Source organism: Heliangelus exortis, chromosome 22 (genome assembly GCF_036169615.1).
Source record: "Heliangelus exortis chromosome 22, bHelExo1.hap1, whole genome shotgun sequence".
Classification (NCBI taxonomy): Eukaryota; Metazoa; Chordata; class Aves; order Apodiformes; family Trochilidae; genus Heliangelus; species Heliangelus exortis.
This window is the reverse complement of record NC_092443.1, coordinates 8,787,683-8,814,357: the sequence shown is the minus strand read 5'-3', so window position 1 is coordinate 8,814,357 and position 26,675 is coordinate 8,787,683. Positions and strand designations below refer to the sequence as shown.

At 54.5% G+C, this 26,675-nt stretch overlaps 2 protein-coding genes across 3 annotated transcripts; one reads left to right on the top strand and one right to left on the bottom strand.

Annotated features, from left to right (window-relative positions):
• The first annotated feature begins 34 nt into the window (after positions 1-34).
• AGPAT2 (1-acylglycerol-3-phosphate O-acyltransferase 2) lies at positions 35-8,519 on the top strand. The gene is made up of 6 exons (XM_071766502.1): positions 35-364; positions 3,991-4,124; positions 4,412-4,587; positions 4,753-4,848; positions 5,718-5,790; positions 6,358-8,519. Exons 1-6 carry the CDS (start codon positions 177-179, stop codon positions 6,513-6,515), a joined length of 825 nt encoding a protein of 274 aa, XP_071622603.1. The 5' UTR covers positions 35-176; the 3' UTR covers positions 6,516-8,519.
• A 1,058-nt stretch (positions 8,520-9,577) lies between these two features.
• On the bottom strand, positions 9,578-26,421 carry EGFL7 (EGF like domain multiple 7). Of its 2 annotated transcripts, XM_071766500.1 has the most exons (10): positions 26,249-26,421; positions 22,303-22,371; positions 17,148-17,333; positions 15,454-15,576; positions 15,134-15,246; positions 14,324-14,419; positions 12,869-13,033; positions 11,978-12,042; positions 11,559-11,721; positions 9,578-9,868 (listed from the first exon to the last, which is right to left on the bottom strand). In XM_071766500.1, the coding sequence occupies exons 3-10, from the start codon at positions 17,225-17,227 to the stop codon at positions 9,846-9,848; spliced, it is 828 nt and encodes a 275-aa protein (XP_071622601.1). In that variant the 5' UTR covers positions 17,228-17,333; positions 22,303-22,371; positions 26,249-26,421; the 3' UTR covers positions 9,578-9,845. The 2 variants fall into 2 exon arrangements, with proteins under 2 accessions (XP_071622601.1, XP_071622602.1); XM_071766501.1 differs by lacking the exons at positions 22,303-22,371; positions 26,249-26,421 and adding an exon at positions 20,321-20,404.
• Positions 26,422-26,675: the final 254 nt, after the last annotated feature.

Here is a 26,675-nt window from a genome sequence, read left to right as displayed (position 1 = left end):
AGGCGGGGGCAGCGCAGGGCGCGGAGACGGCAGCAGAGGCAGCGGCAGGAGGAGGAGCAGCAGAAGGAAAAAGAAGCAGCAGAGGCTTCTCCTCCTTTTTTTTTTTTTTCTTTTTTTTTTTTTTTTTTTCCCTCCTGCTCGTTTTCCCCCTCCTTCTCCAGCCGGGAATCGCGGCCATGGAGCTGGGGTGGTTGCTGTGGGGCGCGGCGGTGCTGCTGCTGCTCCATTTCCTGATGGAGCTCAGCCCCGCCGTCAACTTCGTGCTTCGGGTCGGGTTTTATTACTTTCTCTTCGTCGTCTGCTCGGCGATGACGGCCCCGGTTTGCATCCTCGTCAACGGCGGCCGCACCGTCAAGAACATGAAGTGAGTGAGGGAGGGAATGCCCGGGGGGGATCCCAGGGCTGGAGGGGACGGGGAGGAGAGGGAATGGCGGGGCCAGGGGGAGGGAGGGTGAGAGACAAACCGGAGAGATCGGTTTCAGGCCCAGGCACAGCCCGGGGACTCGGGAGGGGACGGCGGTGACCGCTTTTCCCGCAGGTGTGGGACAGGAGCCCCGCTGTGGCTGATGGAGGGGGGTGGATGGATGGCAGTGCCCACGCGTGATGGGGAGGAGGGGGGCGTGGGGGTGGTGGCAAGGTTTTGGGGACAGCTGTGTGACAGCAGGGGGGTTTTGGAGGGGTTTTCCCCTCCCTGCCTGTGCCGGGAGCAAAGTGTTTGGTGTGGGGAGCCCAGGCCACGCGTGTCTGGGGTGGGGGTTGTGTCCTCTGACAGGACTCCTGGGGCTCTTCTCCAGCAGTCTGGGCAAAGGGGCTTTGTAAGAGCAGAGCTGGCACCTCATAGAACCAAATTTAGGGGTTGAAAGGGACCTTGAAAGATGGTGGAGTTCAACCCCACAACTGCTGCGGCCAGCACAGGAGAACTTGGGCTCCTTGCTCTGCTCTCTCTTGAGCAGTGTTGGACCCACTCTTATCCATCCAGGTGTCAGGGGAGCCTTGTTGCCTCGATAATCCTTTTTGGATCAAAGGTTGGGCAGTGTCTGAGCTGGTGGAGCTGGACTTTGGTTTGTGGTTGGCTCTGGGCTCTGGCCTGCCCACCCAAGCCCGTGGGCTGCTCTGGAGCATGGCCCCAGGTGATGGAAATGGCAATGTCTGCTCTGCAATCTCCTGCCTGTCCTCAGCTTTGGTTCTCATGGTTTCCTCAGGAGCAGCTTTCCAGGGCACAACCAGCTTTGCAACTGGGAGAATTTAATACCAGTTATGGAGATGGTTTTGTTTGTTTTTTTTTCCCCACCCCTAAAACTTTGCAAATTTGTAAAGTTAAAGGAACTCTTTGGAAACAACAACTCCTCATGTTGAAACTCAGAACTGAATTTTAGCCAGAACCACCCTTTTCCTGTAACTTAACTCAGTCGTTTCCATGCACTGGCACTGGCTGATGAACCTGGTCGTGTATCCCAGCCCCTGGGAGGTTGAGATGATCCAGTGAGCTCCGTATTTCTCCAGCATTTTCTCCAGTCTGCTCATCCCAGCTCGGGGAAGGGGCTGGGAGCAGAACACGTGCTGGTGACAGGCAGTGGTAGGAGTGTCACTGCCTGGTGCAGGACGCTGCGTCCTCGCTGTGCTCCTGGCTCCAGTGCCAAGCTGGTGTGACTTGGAAGTCATTGCCCTCCATGTCTGAGAGAGAGACAGAGCTGTCTGTCTAGAGGAGAAACCTCTTCCAAGAGCTTCCAAGCTGGTGAGCATGCTTCATTAATATTTGGAAATCAGAGGATCCTAAAAAGGCCTCTGTCACAGGCTGTGGAGCAGAGCGTGTGAAGCCAGGGCTGCTGGATTTCAGGCTCAAGCTGCTACAGAAAAAAAAGCACATGCTTTTTTTTTCTGGTCCATTTTCTGGACCATTTTTCTGTTTTCTCTCCTTGCACCTGGTAGTAAATGCATCAGATTTACAGCTCTCTGCAGCTGTGACTGCCCCAAGCCAGGATCATTGACACCAGCAGAAGAGCAGCTTGCAGGGTTGGAGGGGAGCAGGACCCATCTGCTGAACCTTGTGGGTGACGTGGCCAACCCAGCCACCCTGGTCTTCTCTGCTTGCTCTGAGCTCTGCCCCTTTGCCTCTTTCAGTGGCTCAGGCCACATCTTGTGCAAGGGAACCCTGGCTCCTTACTGGCAGGAGGAAGTTGGATGGTTGCTGTTGAGTAATGTGTAACCAGCCTAACCCAGCAGCTACCAAACACTGTGACTTCAAGAGCAGTGACCTCTTCTTTGGTTGGCAGTTAGAAGGGAGGAGAAGTGGGATTTAGGTCAGTGGCAATCCACCATGACCTCACTGGTTTGTGTCACCCTGCCTTTCCTCACCTGTCCCCTGATCTCTTCACCTGGGCTGCTCTCCTGGAGCCTCTCTGAAGGGTCCCTGGGGCTCTGCAGCTTCTGCACCTCCCTTTCCCTGGGTGTGGCTCTCACCTTTGCTGTAAATTTGGATGACAGGGGACTGATAGCTGCATTGTCACTCCATTGTGTCACCTGTGGGTGTTGGCCTGGCCTGAACTCCAGTGTCACTGCCAGGGTGGTGGCACCTCATGGAGATTGGAACTCCATGTGCAGGGGAGCAAGCCAGGAGGTGGCACGTGGCTGAAAGAGTGGACAGCAAGGATGGGGAGAGTTTTAGAGAACAGATGCTGCCAAACCTGGGTAAGATGCTGTCCGGGTGCTCAGCTCCTGCTGTGGGTGACAGAAATGATGGTGTGAGGTGACCACCAGAGTGATGGTGCTGTTCAGCCCTCTGGATGGACCCTGTCTCAGGGGAAAAGCTGACAGCATCCCTCTGTCTCCTCAAGCAGGGAGGGAAGATCCATCCTGTTTTCCTGTGGGCCCTGGGGCAGGGCATCTGGGTGCTTGTTGGAGGTCAGCTCAGTTCTTCCGGGGGGGGAGCAGAGCTGGTGGCTGCTCCTGGGACCTTTGTCCATGTGCAAGCTCCTCTGCCTCCTGTCCTGGCAAATGGCAGCTCCACTGCCCAAAATAGCCCCGGTGTGCTGCCAGCTTCTGGCTGTGTCCTTTGGCCCACTTGGAGGGTCCCCAGCTCCACCTGCCTGGGGGTGGCAGGGATGGGCTCTGCTCCCAGGGGCTGGGCTGGTGAGCTGGGGCTGGACCTGCTCAGCAGGGACATGGCAGGGCTGCTGCTGTCCCCTGCCAGCCCTGGGCTGCAGGAGGAGAAAGCTGGGAGCTTTTGTAGACCCCCTGGGTAGCAGAGCTGACAAATGGAAAGTCTTTTGCATGAAGGTGGCTTTGTTGGTGGCAAAACCTCTGCCAAGCTGCCCAGGAGCATCCCTCTGGCTGTTTGCATCCTTGTGTTGTCCAGGGCAGTGTTTCTTTCTCACCTTCATTTTCCCCCTTTCTTGCACTCCTGGGGTGGGGGGGTAACAATACCTTGTTCATTACACAGCATCTCTGAGCACTGCAAGGAGAAGGGGCAGAGCTTGGGTGAGGGGTGTGCAGGCAGCTCCAAGGAGAAGTGTTTGAACAACTTGTGTGGCTCTGCTGATGGCAGAAGGGAAGCACTGGAGCAGACTAACAGGGGAAAACAAACAGCATGAAGTGAGCAGGACTGGCAAAAATCCTTTAACCAGCACTGAAACCAGCAGCCTGGATTTTGGAGGGCTTCCAGTTTGCCCTCTGTTTGTAGGGCCCTGGGAGCTGGGCTAGGCTGGAATCACCTCCTCTGAAGAGCCAGAAGTCAGCGTGGCTGTGGGTTGGTTCTGTCAGCTTGGAGGAAGCATGGACCAGCAAATCTGGCTGTGCCAGCCTCAGGGTTACAATCAGCTTCTCTCAGGCTTCCTGTAAAATTCCTGCCCTGGGAATGGACAAGGCTTAGCATGCAGCTGAAGCATCTCAAGCACGTAGGACCATGTGGGACAGACACTTGGGTAGCCTGGGTGTAGCAGTCCCTGTCACCTCCCTGCTCTGCTGCCTCCTGACTGCTCTCCTTTTTTGCAGAATCATCAAAACTGTGGTCAAGACTTTCAAGTATTTCTTTGGCCTGAGGTTTGAGACGAAGGGACTGGAGAACTTTAAGGTGGAAGGACCTGCTATCATTGTGTCCAACCACCAGAGCATGCTGGACATGATGGGTGAGAAGGGAGGGATGGAGGGTAGGAGGGTGCATTTCTCTTTCTGACCATCAGCAAAATCCTGCTGGCATCCCCTGGCCAAGCTGCCTCTTGAGGTCTTGCTGTGACCTGCAGCCACCCTGCCCCTGTAATTCTGCTGAGTGCCACCTCTCCTTCTGCTCTGTTGGTGACAGCAGAGACCCGAGGCACTGCTCTGTCCCTCTGCCCACCTTGGGTTGTGTCTCTTGTCTCACCTGGGTGCGGGCAGGGGGGTGGCTGCTGGATCTCACCCTCTGCCATCACCTTAGGGCTGATGGAGGTCCTGCCAGATGACTGTGTCCAGGTGGGCAAGAAGGAGCTGCTGTATGCTGGCACTGTGGGGCTCATCATGTACCTCGGGGGTGTCATCTTCATCAACAGGAAGAGCACCAACAGTGCCAAGATGGTGATGGCAGAGGTGGCCAAGACAATGGCAGCTGACAACGTGAGTGTCACCGTGGTGCTTGGGAGGGTGGCACGGGGCTGGGCATCCTGGGGCTGGGGGAAGGAAGGGGAAAACTCCTGGTATTGTCTCAGCTCTCAGCCAGCAGGACAGGAGCACTGTAAGTGGGTGCTGGATGGAGCAGAGCCTTATCTTCCCCGTGTGCAGGTGAAGGTGTGGGTGTACCCAGAGGGCACGAGGAACTGCACGGGGGATTTGCTGCCATTCAAGAAAGGAGCATTTCACCTGGCAATCCAGGCACAGGTAACCTGCTCTGGGCTCCTGCTCTCTGAATGCTTCTGGGGGTGCTCCTGGAGGGGGGGGTGAGGGTGCCTGGATGCTGGGGAACACTGTCACCCTACGTGGGTGCTGGGAGAAGATGGGTGCCTTGCCTTCCCATGCTCTGCCTGGCTTCTTAGGGCTGGGGCTGCTCACAGCCTGAGGGGGAACTGCTTTCCCTAAAAGGGGTGTCCTAGCAGGGATCCTGGAGTAGGGAGGAGGTGCCAAATTTCTGGCTGTGTTCAATAGGCCAAGCCCAGGGTGTAGCTTGTGCTGTACTGGCAGCTGCTGGGAGGAAAGGGTGACAGTGGAAGTGTCACTCCCTCTGACACCCTCCCTGAGTCACTGGCTGTAGGTGATGTCTGTGTTATCAGCACAGAAATAAGGTCTCTGTGCCTGCCCTCCTGGCTCTGCCTCTGCCTGTCTGAAGCTTCCCTGGAAGCAATTGGTTGTAACTGGTGCCTCCTTTTCTGGGAAGCTGAAGGCACAGCAGCTGCCATGCCCCAGACTTGTGCCTGTGCACAGCAGGACTTGTCCAAACAGGCAGCCCCTGGTGTCTGCAGGTCAGAAAATACCTGAGTTCTGAAGCCTGGCTTGGGATGAGGAGCCCAGAGAGCCAGTGCTGCCCTGTGGCTAAACCATAACCTGTGCCTTGAGTGTCCCCTCTGCTGGGGAGTTGTTTCCCCTTTGTTTCCTGGTGATCCCAGGCTTTGGAAGTCTGGAAGGGTCTTGTTTGTTGTGGGGCTGTGTGTGCCCTGGATGTCTGAGAACCAGGCCAGGTCAGCTCTGCTGGGGGAGATGTGCTGCTGAGTTGCTGCAGTGCAAATCATTCCTTTTGCCTCCTCTTCCCTAAGGTCCCAGTGATTCCCGTGGTGTATTCCTCCTTCATCAGCTTCTATAACCCAAAGAAGAGTCTATTTACATCAGGTACCAAAGGTCCTGAGGGGGCTTTTCAGTCACTTGGAGGCAGGGTTGTATCCAACCCCAGGTGGAGATCTGCTTCCTGAGGCTGTGAGAGGGAAGCAGAGCCAGGGTGACCAGGAGATCTCCCTCTGGGAGATGCATGGAATCACTTCAAAGCCTCAACTGGCTTAACTGGGGGAAAGAAAGTAATTAAATATGGTGAGGGATGTTTTCATTAAAAATTGCACACTACCTCTCCCTCTCATCACTGGCACAGACCAAGTCCTGGGGGGAACAAGCCTGCTCTGCTTCCTGCCCTGCCAGCACAGGGACCCCTCTGCAGCCCTGCCAGGGATGCTGGTGGTACCAGAGCTGAGCTGTCAGTACAGATGCTGGGTGGGAAGTTGGTTTTCAGTCAGCTTGGAGCAGTACCTCTCATTTTGGGGCATGCATGCCATGCTCTGTGCCTGGGTGGCTGGAGCAAGCCAAAGGTTGGAGTGGTTGGGTGGGAATGGGGACTGTGCTGGGGGGCAGGGAACAGGAATCCTGTGACTTGTGGGTTCCCTACAGGCTCTTCTCTTTTCTTCCCAGGCAAAATCAAGGTTGAGGTTCTGCCTCCAATAGAGACCAAAGGCCTGACACCAGATGATGTCTCTGACCTCACTGACAGATGTTACAACACCATGAGGGAAACCCTCTTCAAGCTGTCAGACCTCCCGTGTCCAAGCGAGGCAAAGGACTCATCCTAAACACTTCTCACAGTGGTGTCACCCTGTGGTTGGTGGTGGCTGAAGGGACCTGTCTGTTGCCAAATACTGAAGGAACTTTTCTTCCCCTGCAGTGACTTCTAACTCAGGGAACACTCTGGACTGGCAGATGCTGAGGTTCCCTGCTGACTGGATTTCTCCCATGGGTTCATTATCTCACAATGAAACGTCTCCTTTTTCTGAATTTCTCAGGCATCAAACTTCTGCTACCAAAGGGCTCAATGACCAGAGAGGTGAGTTCCCCAGCTCAGGCAGCTGCTGTGAGGTGACAATGAAAACCTGGCTGGAGCCTGGGCTCTGCCTCTGTCCCTGCTCCTGTGTCCCTGCAGGCTCAGCTGATGCTGCTCTGGCCCTGTGCTGTCCCAGGTGGGAACCAGCAGGCAGCAGTTCCTAGCAGCACAACCTTGGTGCTGCTCAAACAGGGCTGGGAATTGGGTGAAAACTCCAGATTCTGGCTCTTGGGCAGCACTGGGGCTGTGGTGTCCACCCTGGGCAGCCCAGAGCACTTCTGCCCTTCATGGGGGAGCTCCCAGGTGGTCTCCAGGGCAGGCTCTGTCCCCTTGAGAGACACCCTTGGGTCCCAGCAGCATCTTGTGCTGGAGCTTTGGGTTGCCCAGGGACTCCTGAGCAAAGTCTTGACCTTCTAAAGAGAGCACCCAGGGCCAAAACCTCAGCTTTGCTGCAGAGGGAGATGTGTGGGGCCAGGCAGCAGTGTCTATTTGGGCTTGGTTGTCCTGTCTGAACCAGGGCCCCTGCTCATCCAGGGGTTCAGCAGGAAAGAGGGAAGGTTATTTGGGCAGAGTTTAGCTGGATGCTCACCAGCCTCCCCACTTGATCATCTGCCCCATGCTTCCTTCTACCCTCCAGAGCCAGCAGCTTGAGTTAAAAACCTCCCCAGATCTGTCAGGAGTCCTGGGCAGACCCCTCCTCCTGTGTGACATCTTTGTGGCACCCCTCTGGCTGCTGTGTGTGACCCCCCCCTGGGCTGGCTCAGCGCATCCCTGGTGTTGGGGAGCTGTGCTGCCAGCTCCCAGGACTTGCTGCAGGCTCAGAGGGCTCTGTCGTGCTGGGTTTGTCACTTGTCATGGTCAGCACTGGCCAAAAGATGGTGCCTGTCCCCCGTGTCTCTGCTGCTTGCTGTGGAGCTGCTGCTCTGGGAGGTTGTGGAAGTCCTGCAGGGTGGGTGAGCTGGGGCTGGGATGGGGCTGGGAAGGCTTCAGCTCTCCCCATGGGGCAAAAAGGCTCCTTCCCTCCTTCAGATAAAGGGTTTCTGCTGTGCTGTGGGGTGAGGGACCAGCAGAGCTCGTGGGTCTCTCTCTGGGAGCTGCAAAAGTGTTGATGTCCTCTGTGAAAAGCAAAGCTGGGGCATGGCCACTGTCCCAGGGAGTGACCTTCACCTCTACCAGGTTCAGGGAGGTTTTGGTTCTCCTGTTCATGGTGCAGGGTTTGTAACCTTGAAATTTGCTGCCTGGGGCTGCTCAGGTAACCACCAGAGATGGCTTTTGCATCCTGTCTGGGGCTGTGTTGTTGGAATTGCTGTTGTGTGGTGTTTTGGGGTTAAAAACTCACCTGGGAAGAGTGGGGGATTCCCAAAGAGCCATCAGAGAGCCTCCTGGCTCCTCAGAGAGCTGAGCTGGTGCTGGTGGGGGTCAGGGGCTTCATCAGAGGGGCCTTACAGTACAGACTCAGGGGTCAGACCCGTGTGGGATGGGTCAGGGTGGGAGGATGGGAACCAAACCAGCACTTTGGAAGAGTGGCAGGTAAAGGGCTGTCATGGAGGATAAACCCTGGAGGGTCCTGGGAGGGCTCTGTGGAGGGGTAACCACATCTGCAGAGTGACTCCTGCAGCACCCTTCCCTGGGAGGAGGGAGCAGTGCCTCTGTGTGCAGTTGTTTGCTGTTCACTTTTAATTGGGTTGAGTCGTTTATGTGCTTAAAAAAAAAAATTAAAAAAAAAAAAAATTACACCTTTGGTTATTTAAATAAAGGTGACTCCTGGTCTTGTGTGGGAGCTGGGGGAGGAGGGTTGCTGGGGGAGGGAGCTGTGCTGACCTTCTTGGAGGGGTTTGGGGGTGGAAAGGGAAGGGCAGGTCTTGTGTCCCAGAGGCAGAAGGGCCATGTTTCTGCACCCCAGCCTCACACCAACCCCCAGCCTGGCCTCAGCTAGGAGGAGAAACACCTGGAGAAGCAGGGGAAGGTGGTGCCCATGTGGACAGGAGCCTGTCTCAAAGCAGGGCCCTGGAGCAAGCACCTTCCCAGGCAGTCACAACCCCAGAGCCTGGGTGAGTGCAGCAGGCAGCTTTATTTTTGGTACAAGCCTTGGGGCACCCCCTTGCCTGCAGCTCCACTCCAGGTGAGCAGGGGAGCCTCCTACCAGGTGGGTCACAGCTGCTCTGCTGGGTCCTTGGGCTTGAGCAGAGTGCTGGGGGGTGGGTGCTGGTTCTGGCACCCCAACAGCTGAGCTGGTGCCAGTGCAAACACCTGAGGGTGCCAGAGCTCAGTCCCCAGTCCAGGACTGTCCCTCCCTCCCTGGCCTCAGCCCTGGTGGCACTGCTGAGTGGCACAGGTTTGTCCCTGTCTGCTCTGCTGATGGGAGTGTTGGAGTTTTCTATTAAAGGGAATAAAACCAGACTGGGCCTTTGGGTTTGTGTAAAAGCTGCTTCCTTTTTGCCACTCTGGAGGGCCCAGGGGTGGTGGAGGAGAGGACTGTGAGCAGCTCCCATACTAAGAACTGGTGAAACAATCCCAACCTCCAGCCCTCCTGGAAGGACACTGGTCCCAGAGAGCAAAACAGAGGCTGCAGGGATGGGCACCCTCTACCCAGCCAGTGCAGAACCTTTGCAGGTACCAGTGGCACCCATCCCCTGGATCCAAACATGCCTTTTCTTGGGGGAGAGCAGGGAGAGGGAGCATCAGGGAGGCAGCCTGGGCCAGGTCTGTGCTCTGCTGGGAGGTGATGTCCCAGGGTAATGCAAAGTAAAAGCTGTGAGCACCACACAGCTTCCCATCCAGCCAATCTCTCTGGCACAGCCAGCCAGGCACTGGTGGCACGAGGTAAGGCATTTATTTTCTGCCTCTCCAGCAGGAAGGGGGGGGAGATGCTGAGGGCTCTGACTCCAGTTTGGAAATAACTGCATGATCTTTGATAAGGTGAGTTGGAAAAGAAAATGATGGAGGTGCTGATAGGAAATCAGCCTTCTCCTGCTACCCTGTGCCTTCCTGGAGATGATGTGGCTTCATCCTCACCCAGGGCTGGAGAGTCAGATAAGAGCTACAGTTGCACTTGGCTTACTCCAACTCCTTGGGTGCTCAGCTAAAGTTCATTCTTGCAGGAACCTGAGAAGATAAAAAAGAAACAACAATCCAGCCATGTTGTTAGCCTGGGTTTGTTTTTTTTTAACTCCTTCCTTAAGAAGGCCGAGGCTGACCTCAGGCTCTGTAAATGTCACCCACATTTGCTGCTTTCCTCTTGCCAACCCCCCCAGGCTGGCTCTGTCCCCCCCAGGCTGGCTCTGTCCCCCCCAGGCTGTGTCCCCAGCCACATGTTGGGAATCCCCAGAGCTGCTGACTGGCCAGGTCACAGCCAGCCAGCACTGAACTGGGAGTGAAAAGGGGATAAAATGGTAACGGCTTGAAGAGAGCCAACCTTCTACCTCCAGTGGTGTTTTAAAGAAGTGAAAATGTGGTTTTTTTGTCATTATCACATCCCCAGTGGGCAGATAATTGAAGGGTGGAGATGTATCAACACTTGGCTGTGAAAGGCTTCACCAGGCACAGTGGATGGCTACGAAACCCTCTGTAGGATGCCCTGGAGTACAAAAGGACACTCTTGTGTCTTCCAGGGACTTTCAGAACCATGAGAGGGGAAAAAAAAAAAAAAAAAAGTCTTGCTTGCTGGCACAGGCTTGGAAGAAGTTAATTTCAGGGCTTCAGAGTCATCCTTGGAATAAATCCATGTTACCTTGTGATACTGCCCAAATTCCCCTGTGCTGTCATTAATAATATGTATGGGGCTCACTAGGCAGCTCAGCCTGCTGGAACACTCAGTGGTTCTTATGATTACACCTTTCTGAGATGGTTTTCAAGTGTCTATTTGCAGCTGCTTTGTCTTCAAAAAAATTCTTTGAAGTCTTTTGTATCTAAACCATTACTGCAAGCAGTGAACTGGGACTGGACATGCCCTGAAAAAGTTTCCCTCAGTCTTTCCAAGAACTCCCACCCCTCTGCTGTGAGCACCATGCTTACTTTCTGGGTGTGTTTGACTGGAATTAACAGGAAAAAGAGCTGCCTACCAAAAAAAAAGTGTTCCTAGGGTTTGTGATCTGTCCTAAGTCAAGCTGCAGTGCTCCAGGCTGAGCCTTGCACAGATACCTGAGGGACCTGCCTTGCTCTCTGGGGTTGTGGGGGGAGCACACAAAGGAGGACCCCCCCTTACCTTCAGCCATTTCACACATGAGAGCTCCCACCAATGCCTCTGCTTCAGAGATTGCTACTTAGGAAACCTGCTCTGGTCCACTGCTTGGACTGCAGACTTCAAAAAGAAAATGCCTAAAACCTCCCAGGCTCGTAAATCTGCCACATTCTGCACGCTCCCTAAACTTTACTGATTGACTTTTTGGACTGTTAATTTCCAAAGAATGGAGGTTTCTTTCCTAAAAACTAAGTTATAAAGGCACAGGAAAGGAACACAGCTGGTGAGGGTGCTGATGGCAAGCCATGACCTACTGCTCATAGTGGGCTCCTTCTGCTTCTGCCCCGGAGCCACGTTTCCACATGCAAGCCTTATGATTTTCAGTTGCTAGAAGGGCAGTCAGATGGTGCAGACACAGTAACAGCTTTGAAATAAAGCTGCTGGGCTGTTTGTGTTCATCTTTTATTAATTAAAGGCTGCTGAGCTTGCGGGAGATATAAATTAATAGTGGCAGATATGTTACTGATCTCACTGGCCTACATCTGCTTGCTGTGGTCAGTGTGGGTGCACTGAAACACTCCAGCCCTGCTTTTTTTTTTTTTTCCAGGCACTTACATGTTTCCAGCCTCTCCTCCAGGAAGGAGATCTGCTCACTCAGGGAGTCGATTCTGTCCAGTTGCTGCAGGGAGTGGGACAGACGACTGATGGGGTCTGTGCCAACCTCCTCGGGCACAGATGGCATCAGGTTGTGGAAAGGAGCCAGCACCAACTGGAGTTTCTGCAGGGAGAGAGGGAGCTATGAGTGTGTCCTCCCCAGCCACAAGGACCACCCTGTGGGCTGGCTGGAAAGGCTTGGTGGTGTTCAAAGGGCTGGGAGAGCTGCTGAGTGGAGCAGAGCTGGGATTGCTGTGGTGTGAGGCCAGGCTGGTGTTAAAAATAAAGCTGGGACAGAGGGAAACCCTGGCTGCAAACAGGGTGGGGTGGGAGCTGGCTGAGAGAACCCTTGAGCTGCAGCAGGGCAGGGTAGAGCTCACCTGCTCCAGTGCTTCCACTCTGCTCTTCAGGTCTTTCATTTCTTCCTTCATTTCACCTGGGGGACCTGAAAAAAAGTGGCCACGAAAAGGTGAGTAAAAGCTCAGAGGTGAAGTGGAAGGTGCTGGGGTGAGGCTGCAGGGCTCAGGCCAAGCTCTTGCTGCTTTCTGCTCCCCTTCCAGGGAGCACCCAGGCTCTGCCCTGCTGGGACCAGCCCTTGGAGCATCCATCAGATCCCAGGCCTGCTGCACCCACTGCCATCTAGTCCTGCAGCTAAGGCACACAAACCTCTCCTTGCTGCCCGAGAACCCGCAACAAAGCAGGGAAATTTTCAGGCAGTGGGGTGATGCTTAAAGGGAAGAGGTCTGGTGAAGGTCGGGGCGTTCCCACCCGTGGTGTCGGATTAGTTAGCACCCAGGTCGTGGTGGGCACAAAGGGTCCTCCCTGCCGAGGGCCCTGCAGGGGGGGTGAAGGTTTTTGGGGCACCTGCAGATGGTTCCCTGCTCCTCCAGGCGGTTCCCGGTGATGCCCGTGCTGGCCGCAGCGCATTATTACTCACGGTACGAGTTTGAAGTGTCACAGCGCGTACCAAAAGTAATAATGGGCCATCAACCAGCGGCGCCACGGCTCCCAGCAGCTCCAGACTTGCCCTGAAGGAAGGATGATGATGATGGAGAAAACGGCTGCATCCCGGCCACCACACAAAGATGGGATTTCTACCCCTCCCAGGCTGGATTTGTGCACGGAGGGGTTGTTCGGGTGGTAGAAGGGAACAAAGCTGAGAGGTTCTGGCTGTTGTCCCCTCTCCTGTCTCTTGCACCCCCTCTGATTCCAAGAGTTAATCCCAGCTCTCACGAAAGGCCCCGAGCAGCCTGGGAGGGGGGACAGGTTACCTGCTTGGCTGGAGGTTTCTGGCGGGGGGGCTGGCACCGGGGACAGGCACGTCTTGGTGTCAGCAGCCAGGCTGAAGCCATCCCAGCAAGCACAGTGATAGCTCCCGGGGGTGTTGGTGCAGAGCTGAGCACACCCGTGGCTGGGGCCAGCACACTCATCCACGTCTGAAATCACAAGTGTGGGTTGGTGAGGACGGGGGGGTGGGATGAGGAGGTGCTTGCCCAGGTGAGGGGCACGGTGGGCTCAGCCCCCCCCTGCTAGAGCCACAGGGGTTCCTGCAGGGTGGGGATGTGATGGGAGCCCTGACACAGCTCTGGGTGCTCTGTGCCACGGGGGGTGAGCAGGAAACCCACCAGCACCCATCTGGAGCAAAGCTGGGCTAACCCCGAGGGGGATCTGTCCCCCTCCCCTCTGCCTGCTCCCCCCCACTAAAGAGCCAGAAGCAGAAGCTGTGGTCAGAAATGTCCCAGCTCTGGCCAGGCAGGCACAGGCAGTGCAAGGCTCTCATCCTGGATTTATGGCCAGGGTTTTGGTTCCAGCCAGCCGTGGTGAGGAGCTATCAGCCTTTCAAGTGTGTACAAAACCCAGTAACCTCTTCCTCACACGGGGGAGTTATTAAAGCTGTTCCCACAAAGCCAAATGAGCTGAACCGCTTCCCACGCCCGGGTGAATCTGTTTCAGGCAGTGGGAAAATCCTTCTCCCCCTGCTCTGGAGCCAGAGCTGTCAGTGATGTGCTCAGCTCTGCCTGGCCCAGTGTGGGTTGGTGCCACACACTCCTCTTCTGCTTTACAGGAGAGTGGAAGAGCTGAGAAATGCTGTGGCAGAGTTTTGGTCTGCAGAGCACTGCTGCCCTCCAGGCTGCCTGATTTCCTTGCACTCTGGTGAGGAGCATCAGGCTGCTTTCCCTCTCCCCCCCTTGATATTTTCAGTTTACAGATTTAATCTCTGCAGTAAATGGGTGTCTTAGTTTACATCGAGAGTTTACAAAGCTTGGGAAAATCTCCAGCTAACCCCACAAGTGTTAGAGCTGCTCTGCAGAAAGCACAGCCCCTGCTCATGCTCACCCACTGCAGAGCAGCATCAGCAAGAAAGAAAATGTGGGTGCCAGGGCTGCAGTCGAGGCTGAGAGCCCCGATGCAGTCCAAGGGAGGTCAGAGCTCCCCTGGGAGCTGAGCTTCCCCTCTGTTCCTGGCCAAACCATCAGGCACCAGTGCCCTGGAGCAATCCCTGTAGATGTGTGTGGAGGAGAAACCCACTGGTTCCCTTCTGAGGTCTGCACCAAGGCTTGGTGAGGAGCCAAGGTGGTCCCCATCCCCACCAAGGACAGGGTCAATCTGTGGACTGAGGACCTCCAGAACCCCATGGCAGCCCCTCTGCCCCCTGAAGCAGCTCTCCTGGCAGCACTGGGGCAGATTCAATGCATGGAGCCTGGAGGAAACAGCATGGCTGGTACCTGTCTGGCAGGCTGGCCCTGTCCATCCAGGCAGGCAGGCACATCTCCCAGGGAAGGTGCAGCTCCCACCGTTCTGGCATGGCACCCAGCAGAGGGCTGTGGAAACAAAGGCAGAAACAGCCTCACTGGGCAGCTCTGGGGGTCCCACCCCTGCCACTGGGGCTGTTTTTACAGACAAACACAGAGCAAAACCTATCCCATCTCCAGCCTGAGGGCAGGATGCTCTGCACCAGCACCAGAGCAGTGGGGTTGGGCTGAGTAGGGTGCACTGGGCACAGAATGGGTGGGATAAACAGGACTTTGGTCTTTCCAGCCTGGAAAAGGGGATAAGGTGCCTGCTGGCAGCACAGCAGTGAGGCAGAAGGGCTGATGGGCAGCAGCAGGCACTGGGAAGCCCCTGGTGCTGTGCTCTGAGCTCATCTGGGGACTGACTAGCTACTGATGTTTTGCATTTGTTTTGTGCTGTACATCACCACTGCCTCCTGAAAGCATTTCTCTTCCATTACTGCTGATTTTTATGGAAAGGACTTACTCGGTTTATTTATCCTTTGGTAACTATAAAGTTAATAAATGGTCCCAAAGGAAAAAGGCCTGCAAGACAGCAGAGAAAGGCTGGGAATAAATCAGAAACTGAACTGCGTGTGGCTGTGACACCAAAAAAATCCTACAGGGAGAGTCTGCCTGACAGACAGAGTGCCAGTAAATCAGAGAGCTGGCTGCCAGGGCTCCCCTAGGGACCCGAGCTACCCAGCCTGCAGGTTCTGGGGGACAGACAAGGGCTGGCACCAGGGTGACACAGCATTCTCTTACCTCTGTTGCATCCCAGTGTGTGGCTGTTAGCTCTGCTCCAGCCAGGACAGCAGGAGGCCATGGGCTGGGGCAGCTCCCTGGATGCCTGTCGGTAGGCAACCCTGTAGATGGTCCTGCAACACCAAACCAGGGTGAGCTGGGTGGCTGGGAAGGTGCCCCAAGCTCCCCATCCCTCTCCTGTGCCAGTGGGTCAGAGCCCTCCTCACCCAGGGGCTCAGAGCCCCTTCCCTGCGGATGGAGGCAGAACTCCCCCACGGGTCACTGCCTGGCTGGGGTGGATCTGGTTCCCTCTTGGGGACCCTCTTGGCTGCTGGCCTCACCTGTAGGTGCTGCAGAGGCGGTGGCCCTGGCAGGTGGTGAGGTAGGGCTGGTAGACAGGCTGGATGTGGGACTCGGTGTGGGCAGCTGCCCCCCGGGGCGGCACCGCGGCGCAGACCCTGCGGCTGAGCAGAGAGGAGAGGGTCAGACCCCGGCTAAAAACCAACCCCACACTGTTCCCTTCAGGGCAACGAGGCTGATTTACACCAGCCCAGGATGTGGTCTGACAGTCCCTCTCTACAGAGGGCTATTTGAACAGCAGTGGCTAATTGCCCAAGTGACCCAGGAGGCTGCTTCAAGCTGTGTAGGGGCAGCAGCACAAAGCTTGAGTGCTGGTCCTGCCCTGCACAAAGGCACTGACACCTCCTTGTACACTCACCCCAGCACAGTCTTTCCATCCCAGGGGAGCTGTCGGGGCCCAGATTTAAAGGGGATTTACTCAAAGCAGTCCTCCTTCCATTCATCACCTCCCTTCCTTTAAAATCATCCATTTTCTGGGTGGATTTTTCCTTTCTGAGACTTGCACTCCTTTAACGGATGCCCCTGTGGTCACCAAGAAATTAATCATTTCACAAGAAGTCTCAGGCTTAGAAAAAGTAGAGGCCAGACAAAAGTCACCCTCACATCTTCCTAAGATAACTGTGATCCAGTCAAATACTTTCCCAAGGTTAATAACTAAAGTGGTCTTGGTTAAAAATTCTTTTTTTCCACATTTTCCAGCCCAAGCAGGTCAGTCCCACTGAGGAACTCATCTACTTGTCTCAGCCTCCCAGCCCAAATAGAAACTAGAATAAAAAGCCTGGGAATTAGCACAGACATCAGATGGCTTCCATTAACTGCAGAAAACTCTCAGCCTCACTGATTAATGCTATGGAAGATGCAGCTTTTAAATGGCAATTGTTTGCTTTGCAAAATGTAGAATAAAGCTGTAGCTGAAGCCCGTGCGTGCGAGCAGGGAATTCAGCTTGTGGTTTTAGTTATGACCAGAATGTGAAAGGTTCAATACCAGAGGAGAGTGTTTCAATGCAAAAACAAACTGTAGAAAACACAAGCTCTATCTGGGGGGTTGAGCTTGAGGTCCTTTTTGCTGGGGAAGAAACTGGGGCACTGAGTTCTGGGCTTCCTCTGAGCCTACAGCAGCTGAGCTGTGCCTGCCCAGGCTGTGCTGGGATCCAGTTCTTCCAGAACTTGCAGGACCACAGCTGCAGATGCCACAGCAGCCCAGGGAGCACAGGGCACAGCAGGCAACAACCAGCTGGGATTTTCCATGCCTGTGTCCCCTGGATGGAGCATCCTCTCTGAGCTGGGAGGCCGCATCCTCCTTTGAGAGCTCATTTTCACAGGGTAGCAGGGCTGTGTGTGTATTTTTGTGCAAATATGTGCTTAAAAGAGACAATAATAATTCCCATACACTTCAGGGCCTGTTTAGCTTTTGACTCTCCCAGACAAGAAGCCCCCAGGTGTCTTTGTGTCCCCAGCACAGAGCTAAACGGTGTAAGGGCATTTTTTCTGAGAAGCTTTTTTGCTGGGGTGACAAAGCAAACAAACACCAGCAAAGGATTGGGCTGAGCCTTTTCCCACCTCCTTGCCAGCCCAGCAAGCTGCACTTCAGGTGCTGGAGGGCTCCTCATCACCCAGAGAGGATGCACCTTGCCATGATGGCACCCAGGAGATGGACAAAGAATAGGGGGCTTACCCTGCCTGGGCACAGGAGTCCTTGTTGGTCACACTGAGGATGAAGAGGAGTCCCAGGAGGAGGCAGCTGATGTGGCACATGTCCTGTCACTCCTGAGGTGCCCTGGGCTGTGCAGCAGGACCGGGTCTGGCTCTTTGGTGGCAAGTGCTGCCTCCTACTGCATGTCTTGCCCTTCAGCTGGGAACCCTGCAACAGGAGAGAAGAGCAGTGAGAACACGAGGTGTCTGTCTGTCCCTCCCCAGCTGGGGACCTCTGATGGGGCTGTGAGGATGGGGTCAGCTCCTGCTCCCAGGGACAGGGGGATGGCACTGGGTGTGCACAGACCCCCCAAGGGCAGCCCATGGGGCTGTGACAGGAGCACACTTGCTACAAGGTCAAAGCACAGGGGGAGAGGGGACACAAGGGACCTTAGAACCCCTCTCAAACCCTCGAGTCACTGCTGGGACAGTGGTTTTCCCCAGAGGGACACCTGGCCCAGCAGGCAGGAGATGCTCTGGTGGCACTGGGAAGGGACCTGTGTCACCCTGAAATACACTGCCAGTTCCAGCCAGGCAGGACAAAACAATGGCCCCTAATTTCTTAATCCATACAGCATTGTAAAGCTGCCTTTTCCCACCACATAACACGCTGAAATCTGATCTTCTCCTCTTTAAAATACAACTTTTTTGCCAGGGAAAAGTGCTGTAAGGGCCATATGTACCATCTGCAGAGTCAGAATTAACTGAGTCACAAATAAAGAGGCTTTGATTTTCTAGCAGGGGGCAAATATGAAACAAGGCTGAAGGAGGTCAATAGCAATATCTAATTAAACAATATCTAATTTAAATAGGACAGTTGGCCTCCGGATGGCAGCAGTTAAAGGAGGAAGAACTAAACCCACCTTAAATATATTTCAATTAAAGAAAGACTCAGTCTTTCTGATTAAACCCTGAGTAGCTTTATAGAGAGGCAGCACAGAGTGAAACATCTTTCTGAAGCTGCAAGTAGGATGAGCTGCAAATAAACTTTCTAAAACCCCCAGGTGATGGGAGATGGGAGATTCCAGGTTCATCCTCAGACTCTCTGAGGAAAATCACTAAATCTGAGCCAGCTTGTTGCAGATAATGAGTAAAACCACCCCTAACCTAAAGACTCTGCAGGTCTCAAAGCCCTTTGCCAAGGCACTCAGGAGCATCTTTTCCTTTGTGCAGGTGAAGAAACTGAGGCACTGGAGAGATGCAGAGCTGCATCTGGAATGAAACCAGGCTGCTGCCTTCCTGCCCCACACTATCAAACATCTCCTCCAAACACAGTGATAAATTTAATCTTAAAATTATCAAGTGTGGTATGTTCACCAGCAGAAAATCAAATCTTGCTTGACCTGCAGGGAAGTTTTTTATAAAATAGTGAAGAAATCCCATTTTTCTCCAGTCCTTTTGGAGACATGAGCATACAGAGATGGACCAACTCCCCCCTGCTCAGCCAGCTGGTTTTCCCAGGGCTATACTGGGACACATATTTTCCTTACAAGAACAGATTCTCAGCCTAGTGGTGCTTCTCCAGAAATTTGCAAGCCAAACTTTGCCAACCATCTCTGTCCTCCCACAGGATTCCTGTGACTGCTGTGGGAGCTTTCCCTGGGAGGAAGGCAAGAAATGCAAGGCACGAGGTTAAAATACAGATGGTTTCACTTCTTTCTTTGAAATGGAGCAGCACTGCCCTACCTCAAGTGACCAGAGTATCCCTCTAGGTTATAAAATTGTGGTACCTTCCTAGCAGAAACGGTTTCAGAAGTGGAAAATATTATCATCTATACTTGTCTCTTTTATGAGTTTATTTAAAAATCAGCCTCTTTGAAACCACAGAAGATCCTCCAGCCTGATGCCACTACCCATTCTAATACTTCTCTTTTAAAACATATCACTGAAGGATAATCTTTCAGGATTAAGGAAAAAAAAAAACTTTTTTTCTTTTGTTTTTCTGTCACTGCCTTTCTGGTCTCTCAAGCACAGAGGTGAAGTCCAGCAGTCTGGCAAATTAAATCACATCAGTGCCATCAGCAAAGTCTGACTGACCATGTGCTCCTCTGAGTCTTGGGGTCACTCTCCAACCAGCCAGAATCCTAAATCTGCTCTTGCCTAACCCGCTGCAGGGGGAAACCGAGGGGAAAACACAAGGAGCAAGTGCTTTGTCCATGAAACCAAGGCTCAAACTCCAGCTGATGGCAGCAGGAGGAATCCGAGGTTGTCTGCAAAGCGGTGCAAGGGAACCCAGAGACTCCAGAGGCTGCATCACCCTCACAGAACCCCGCACTTTTTCAGGCAGCCTGGCCTGGGTCTGCAGGTGAAACTGCAGCTCCCAGCCCTGCGCTGGACCTGGGCTGAGCCCTCGGGGCCAAACCCTCGTGGAGTGGGGCAGCACCGGCAGCAGGGAGGTGGCTTTTCCTTTACAGCTGTTCTCTGCGCAGGCTGGGATGCAAACAGCCCGGAGCACAGGGACGGGGATGGAGACACCGCGGAGCAGGGCGCGGGGGATTATGGCACCGGGCAGCGGGGTGCAGGGACACGGGCACCGCGGAGAGGGACACAGGGACACGAGTGCCGCGGTGGGGACTGCGGGGACACGGGGATCACGGGGGGATGACGGGACACGGGGATCATAGAGGGAGCTGCAGGGACACGGGTATCACGGGAGGACAGGCTGCAGGGACACGGGGATCACGGGGGGGCTGCAGGGACACGGGGATCACAGGGGGACTGACTGCAGGGACACGGGGATCACGGGGGGGCTGCAGGGACACGGGTATCACGGGGAGGGCTGAAGGGACACCGGTATCACGGGGGGGCTGCAGGGACACGGGCACCGCGGAGCAGGGACAGGAACACTGCGGCCGGCGCAGGGATGCTCACCCCGGCCCGCAGCAGGCCGAGCCCCGCTCCCCGGCTGCTGCCCTTCTCGGGGCAGGCAGAACCGTGCCCGCCGTCCCGTTCACTGCCCTCCGCCTCCCCAGGGCACCTCCGAGCCCCCCGCTCCCGCTCCCCTCCGCCCCGGCATCCCTGGGCCCCCTCTGTCCCGCTCCGGCAGCTCGTCCCGTTCCGAGACCCTCCCCTCCTCGCTGTCCCCGTCCCTCCCCGACGGGGGATGCGGCCGCGGCCCCCCCCGGGCCAGCCGAGCCCCCGCCCGCCGGGACTCACCGGTGGCGGAGCCGCGGAATCTCCGCCGCGCCGCGGCCCCCCGCGCATTTCCTCCCCCGGCCCGAGCCGGTCCCTCCGCCCCGGCCCAATGAGCTCCGGGCGGGGAGGAAAGCGGAGGCTCCCGGCCGGGGGGGAAGCGCCGGGGCCCGGGGAGCCTCCGCCCGCCCCCCGCCCCGCCGGCCCCCGCCGGCAGCCACCTGCCCCCCGCCGGGATGCCCCGGGTCCCCGGGGATGTGCAGGGACAGACAGGGCAGGATCCCCCCTACTAAGCCCCCCCCGGAGAAGCCTGGCCCTGGGGGGACATGAAGGGCCAGGGCAGGACCCCTGGGAGCAGCCCAGCCCAGGGTGGGGGACACACACTGTGCCCCAAGGGCTGGTGCTGCAGCACGGCCCCCGGTGGAGATGGGATTGGAGGGGATCCCGATGGAGATGGGATTGCAGGGGATCCCTGTCCCGGCACCGATCTGGAGCCTTACCTGCAGGCTGCCTTGGGCAGGCTGAGCTCTGCAGCCCCACCAGCCCCTTCCTGCATCCCCCCCAAGCTCCAAGGACACAAAGTCCCTGGTCCCCTCGCAGATCAGCTCGCCTGGGTGGGCAGGGGATGAATGACAAGAGCGAGAGATCCCAGCATAGCCCCCGGGTGAAATGGCCCATCAGCAGTGCGGTGGCCAGGGCAAAAATTTAGCAAAAATTGCTAAAAAATACTGTAGCTGGTTCTGCACTCCCTGAGAGGACACACAGTTGTAAGAGGGGACAGCATCTTCCCCGGGGTTAGAGACCTAGACACTGTACTCGTCCTTAACCTCCCACTGTGCCCCATTAATCCCTTACAACAGCCAAGTCCTCCAGAGGCAGGTGATGAACTGCCAGGACAGGGTGGCTGCTTTCCAGCGAGCCCTAAAGGATGCCTGAGGGATTCCTTGGACTTTCTCCCAGCCATGGAATTGACCCCGAGAGAAGCCCAGACTCAACAGCCAGACCCCAGCAGGGCACAGCTCTGCCAGCTTACACATCCCTATCCAGGGATCCCCCAGCTGCCTGCAGGCTCCTCCGGGTAAATACCCAGTTATTAAAAAAAAATAAAAATAATTCTGCTGTTAGGTTTGTGCCAAAGTGCCACTTGTTTTGTCTGCATTTTTCTCTGGGAAATTAGAGCACAGAGCCTTACTGTTTTTCAAATGACTTAGGCTCCTGCCCGTGCACAGAGCAGGGGTCTGATGTGTGAATGAATGGCAGGATACAACCCCCTGGGAATATTTGTTCCCATTAAGCTTTGCAACTTTTTGTTTGAAAGCATGTAGGCATTTCAAAGCAATATTTACCAGTTAAACAATAATGGCTCCAAAAGAGCAATTGAGAGCACTGGCCCATCCCCTGTATTTCCTCACGGATAGGCTGAGGCTGGGGATGGAACTGGAGCTGTCTGGGATTGTCCTGTGCCCTCTGGGGGAGCTGATGGGTGTTGGATGTGCTGGTGTGGGGCTCTCAGGTGGACCCCTATGAAAGGATCATCAGCTGCTTTAGTCAGAGCCTCCCTGGGGAAGGGAGCAGAGCAGAGGAGAATCAGCTCTGGGATGAGATGGTGAGGATGGAGCTTTACTGGCAGGAGGACGGAGCGTGTGGGAGATGGGATCCCTCCCAGTGGCAAGAGACAGGCAAACTGCTGCTGGTGGAAGCACAGCTCCACCTTACACAGCACCCCCCATGGCACCAATAGGTTTGGCTGCTCTGGATCCAGCCTTCCTCTGGGGAGTGATTTCAGATCACTTAATCTCATAAAGCACAGGAAACTTTTCCCAGGAGCCTTGAAGGGATGGTAATTATCTTACTGTGCAGAGAGCATTGCTGTCTTTTCTGTTTTATGGGGGGAGACAAACAAAGCCTGACACTTGGCTTGTCTAATTGTTGTAAAATGCATTTGGAAGCCAGTGGAAAGTTTCTCCTGGAAGCATGGGATTGAATTTTACAGCTGAGATGCTCACCTGAGCTGTGGTGTTCCATCATTCCTCCCAGGCAGGGATCCTTTCCTTATGGAGCATCTTGGTTTCTTACTGTCAGAACAGAAAAAAAAAAAAAAAAACAACCTTCTGTTACACTCCCCTTGTCATACAGAAAGAGATCAGTGATCCAGCCCCTGCCCCTGACACACCTGCTCTGGGCTTCCCTGGATGTTCCCACGAGCTTGCAGAGTGGGTCACCACTCCGGTGGGAAAGGCCAGGCAGATCTGTGGTGGCTTTGAACCCTTTGGGGTAGAGCAGGCAGGGCCAGGAGCAAGGAGTGAGCAGAGCAGAAGCATTGAGGCTTTGCTGAACACTGAGCTATCCCCTCCAACAGGCTCCCCCGGGCCCAAGGCTGGGATTTTCCGAGAAGCCAAGAGAAGGAGATGTCCCATTCCTGCTGCCACTCGCCAGAATGTTTCCAAATTCCCTTGCACTCCTCTGTGATCCCAGCACTATTTCATCATCCTCAGTGTACACGCATGCTCCTCTAAGGACAAAGAAACTTGACTGCCCAGGCAGCCTTTGCACAAATCCTCAGAATCCCAAGTGTGATGGTCAGGGAGGGGATGGACTCCTTGTCACTCATTGTCCAGCACTCAGCTTTCAGCTCCTTGCAGGACAATGACACCCAGAGCAGCACTGAGCACACCACTGCTCAGGGTCCCTGTTGGAGCCATTAGACAATTACTCCCTAAGTGCACAGCAGCATTTTAAATTCTGTGATTATTTTAATTGCAAAATATTTGCTTTCTGGTTCCATTTACTGGATCATATCTTTGCTCAAGCAAGTGCCCGTGTCAGCTGCTTAAGAACAGCATATAGCCTATTAAAAGAGCATTTAATCCTCCACTCACAGGGAGAGTTCAGTGTCTTACATGCTAATATTCTTTATTCTGGGAGGAAATCCCTTGGGACACAGCCTGGCAAAGTTCCCTTGAACGCAGAAGAGCGATGCCAGTTCAGGGTGGGAGAAGATCAGATCTCTTGGCTCTGTTAATGTTGGTGTGATCAACTTCTGACAAAGGCAGTAAGGGATTTTGGCTCCTGACTGTAAGTCAGTCTGAATGTGAAGTTCTCCCTGGAGCAGTGCTTTACATGTTTCCTCCAGAGTTTGCTCCCTTGCACACTAGAAGTGCACTCCCACGACATCTCACATTAATGCTTGTCTCCAAGCCAAGAACAAAAGGTTTCTGTCCAACCTCCCTCTTAGATTTAACAATATCAAAATCTCCTTGTCTCTCACTGGTTTTTACCACCAGTGTGAGCTCTGAGGAGTGCTGAGTGCTGAGCACCAGCCTGGCTGGATGTTTTCACCCCATTTTTCCCCATTTCCTAGAGCTCATCTCACAGACCAAGGACCCTTCACCCTCCCTCAGACCACCTGTGGAGGATTAAGGACTGGAAAAAGGTGAGTTTGGAGGGTGTGAGGGTGACAGGGGCTGGGGTGGGCACAACTCAACTTGGCTCTCTCTGCAGGCATGGAAAAGGAATGATTAACAGAGAAGACTTAACAGGAAATCAGCACTAAGTTCCCACACCAGGAAAACTTTCTTGGAAAGGAGTGCTCAGTACCCATCAGAGTAAACAGGACGTGCCCAAGCACACAGGCACTTCCCCAGACTGGGGCCAGAAGTGCTGGAGTGGCAGATGGAGATAGATGGATGGGGAGACAGAGAGGAGAGTGACACACACACAGATGCAAAACTTGTCAGGGGCTCCAAGCCATGGCTGACCCCATACCTGCTGTGTACAATGGGCTCTGGCTGGCATCTCCAGGGGTCTCACACAGAACTGGAAGTATTAGCAAAAGCAAGAGGAAATGTTGCTGCTTCTGAAAAAAAGGGGATGGCTTTTCCTGTTTTAGGACAAACCCTTCTGCTCAGACTTTTCAAAAGTCTGTTTGTAAACTTAACACTTAAGTTTGGAGCAGCCCCTCTCCTGCAGAGCTCTGCAGGGAAAACAACCTCCCACTGTTCCATTCTGTCCCATATTGTTCTCGGTTGCATCAGCTGCAGAGCACTTATCTCAGTGGAAGTTTAGGAGTCCATTGATGTCAGTGGGATCAAAGCAGGTCAGACCAAGAAAAGTACTTGGCCTATAACTTCTAGGTCTGTCGTCACCAGTTGCTCAGTGCTGTGCATAGTATCACCCAGATCTGATTCTCACAAAAATGATTTTCTTTTTTTTCGGTCTGAGTAAGAACTTCACAAGCACAAAGTGCCTCAGGACTGCTAAGTTACAGCTTAAGGAGATGAGTTCTGATTTACATTTAGAGGAGGCAGTAACAGCTGCTGCGTAAAAACTGGGAAATGATTCATCTCACCAGGGAATGAACTTAATTTTGTGGCTTTCAGTGAAATTTCCCTGGCAAAAAGTGACATTAACCAGCGGGAAATGGGCTCCCACCTCACCGTTCCCCTCTGCAATTTCCTAGTGAATCCTTCCCCTAGGAGTGCACAAAATGTGCTTTGGGAAGAGCTGGGTGTTTGGTGCCTTCCTCATGGCCATCCCAGTGAGCAGCTCAGGAGAGAGCATTTTGCACAAGCCTGTTTTTTGCTCCTATTATTCTTCCTCACCAGGAGAAAGTTTTCAGCTCCAAAAAGCTGCATTAAGTGGAGCTCCTCTCTGAGCAGGGCATGAATCTAAATGTTCACTTTGGAAGAAAGGATGGAGAGTGAAATAACATTTCTGATCATCCTCTTCTGTTAGCAGAGAGTCTTTTCTTTCTCTGTCTGGTTTGAGACCTCAAGTTAAATCCCTGTGTTTCTCCATGCCCTTCTGCTGCTGCTGAGACTGAGTCAGGTTCGTTTACACTAATCTGTTGCAGTTTGTAAATCTCTCTCCCCAGAGCCAGCCCCATCTGCAGCAGCAGAGTCTGGGAAATGGCTCAGATGAGCCTGCAGCCCAGATTCAATTTCTCTCCCTTACCTCTAGGGAAGTTTGCACAGAGCTGGCAGTTTCACAGCGTAGAGGGGGACTAACTCAATCAGCAGAATGAATGCTGGATCACAGGGAACAGCATTCAGAATCTGCCAGGGCAGATCTGGTGTTTTCTCTTTTACCCAGAGGAGATACAGATTTTTGAGGAGGCTCAGGGTCCAGCCCACCACATCTGGGCTTTTGTCTGGCACAGCTTTCCAAGCGGTGGCAGAGCTTCCAATTCTGCTTTAAAATTAACTTGATCACTGAGAAAACCTTGTTATTTCTTCTTATGTTTGATACTCTGCCCACTGAACTGATTCCGTGAATGCTAAACCCTGGGAAAAAAAAAAATAACAAACAACAAAAAACCAACTATGCTGGGTTATTTCTATCCAGGGCTGTGCACTGGTGTAATCCTGCTGAGTATTCCCAGACTGCCAGCCCAGAGCAAGCATCCAGCAGGAGCTGAGCCGAGGGGAGAGAGGAACAGGGGGAACACGGGCAGGAGGATGAAAAACCTGTTAAAGGTGTTCAGAGGGCAGGCAGATGGAAAAAGAGAACGAGTTAGGGAAAGAGAGGCCATTTGGGAAGAATTTCCAGCTATCTTGCAAGTATTTGTGGAAGTGTTCGGAGCCTTCCTCGCATAGGAGGTAAAATGCAACCTCTGAGTCCTCTGCCCCTGGAAAACACCCTGCGTGCCACTGAGGTGAATGAAAAATATCAGTGCTGCAGGTCCAGCTCTGCAAACCAGCCCTGGGGAACCTCCCCAGCTCGACACGTGTGTGGCAGAGCCAGCCTCACTGGGAACAGCCAGAGAATCCTTTAAAATCCTTTAAAATCCTTTAAAAACCTGCTTTTTTCCATCAGCGCTGCATCCAACCCACCCCTGAGCCTCCTCCCATCCCCTCCACCTCACCTGGGGCAAAACCCCACAGGGAGGACACAGACCCCAGTGTCCCCATCCCATCCACCTCATCCCCTCCGTGCCCACGGTTGGTTCGGTACCTGTGGCCTCCCGGGATCCCCCGCTGTGTCGGCACCAGCACCAGCACCAGCACCAGCACCAGCACCAGCACCGCTGCCTCCTTCCCCGATGGCTCCCGGCGGCCATCCCCACCCGGACACCCCGGGGCCAGAGGGCCTTGGGTGCCCACCTGGCTCCCCCGGCATGGCCGTCAGCCGTCCCTGCAGAGGCAGGAGGTGACTGCTGAGGTGGAAGGGCGGCTTTTTATGCTTTTCTTCCTGTATAAATCAGGCCGGGGATGGACAATCCCAGACAGGACTTCCTGTGTGTGTTGTGAGCTGATAACAGGCGCCGCGAGGAGAACAAACACGGCCGCCCCGAGGGGGTGAGGGACCACGGGGCGGAACCCCCATGCCGTGCCCGCTGGGGACAGCTTCGGGGTCCCAAAGTGGAGATGAGGCAGCCATG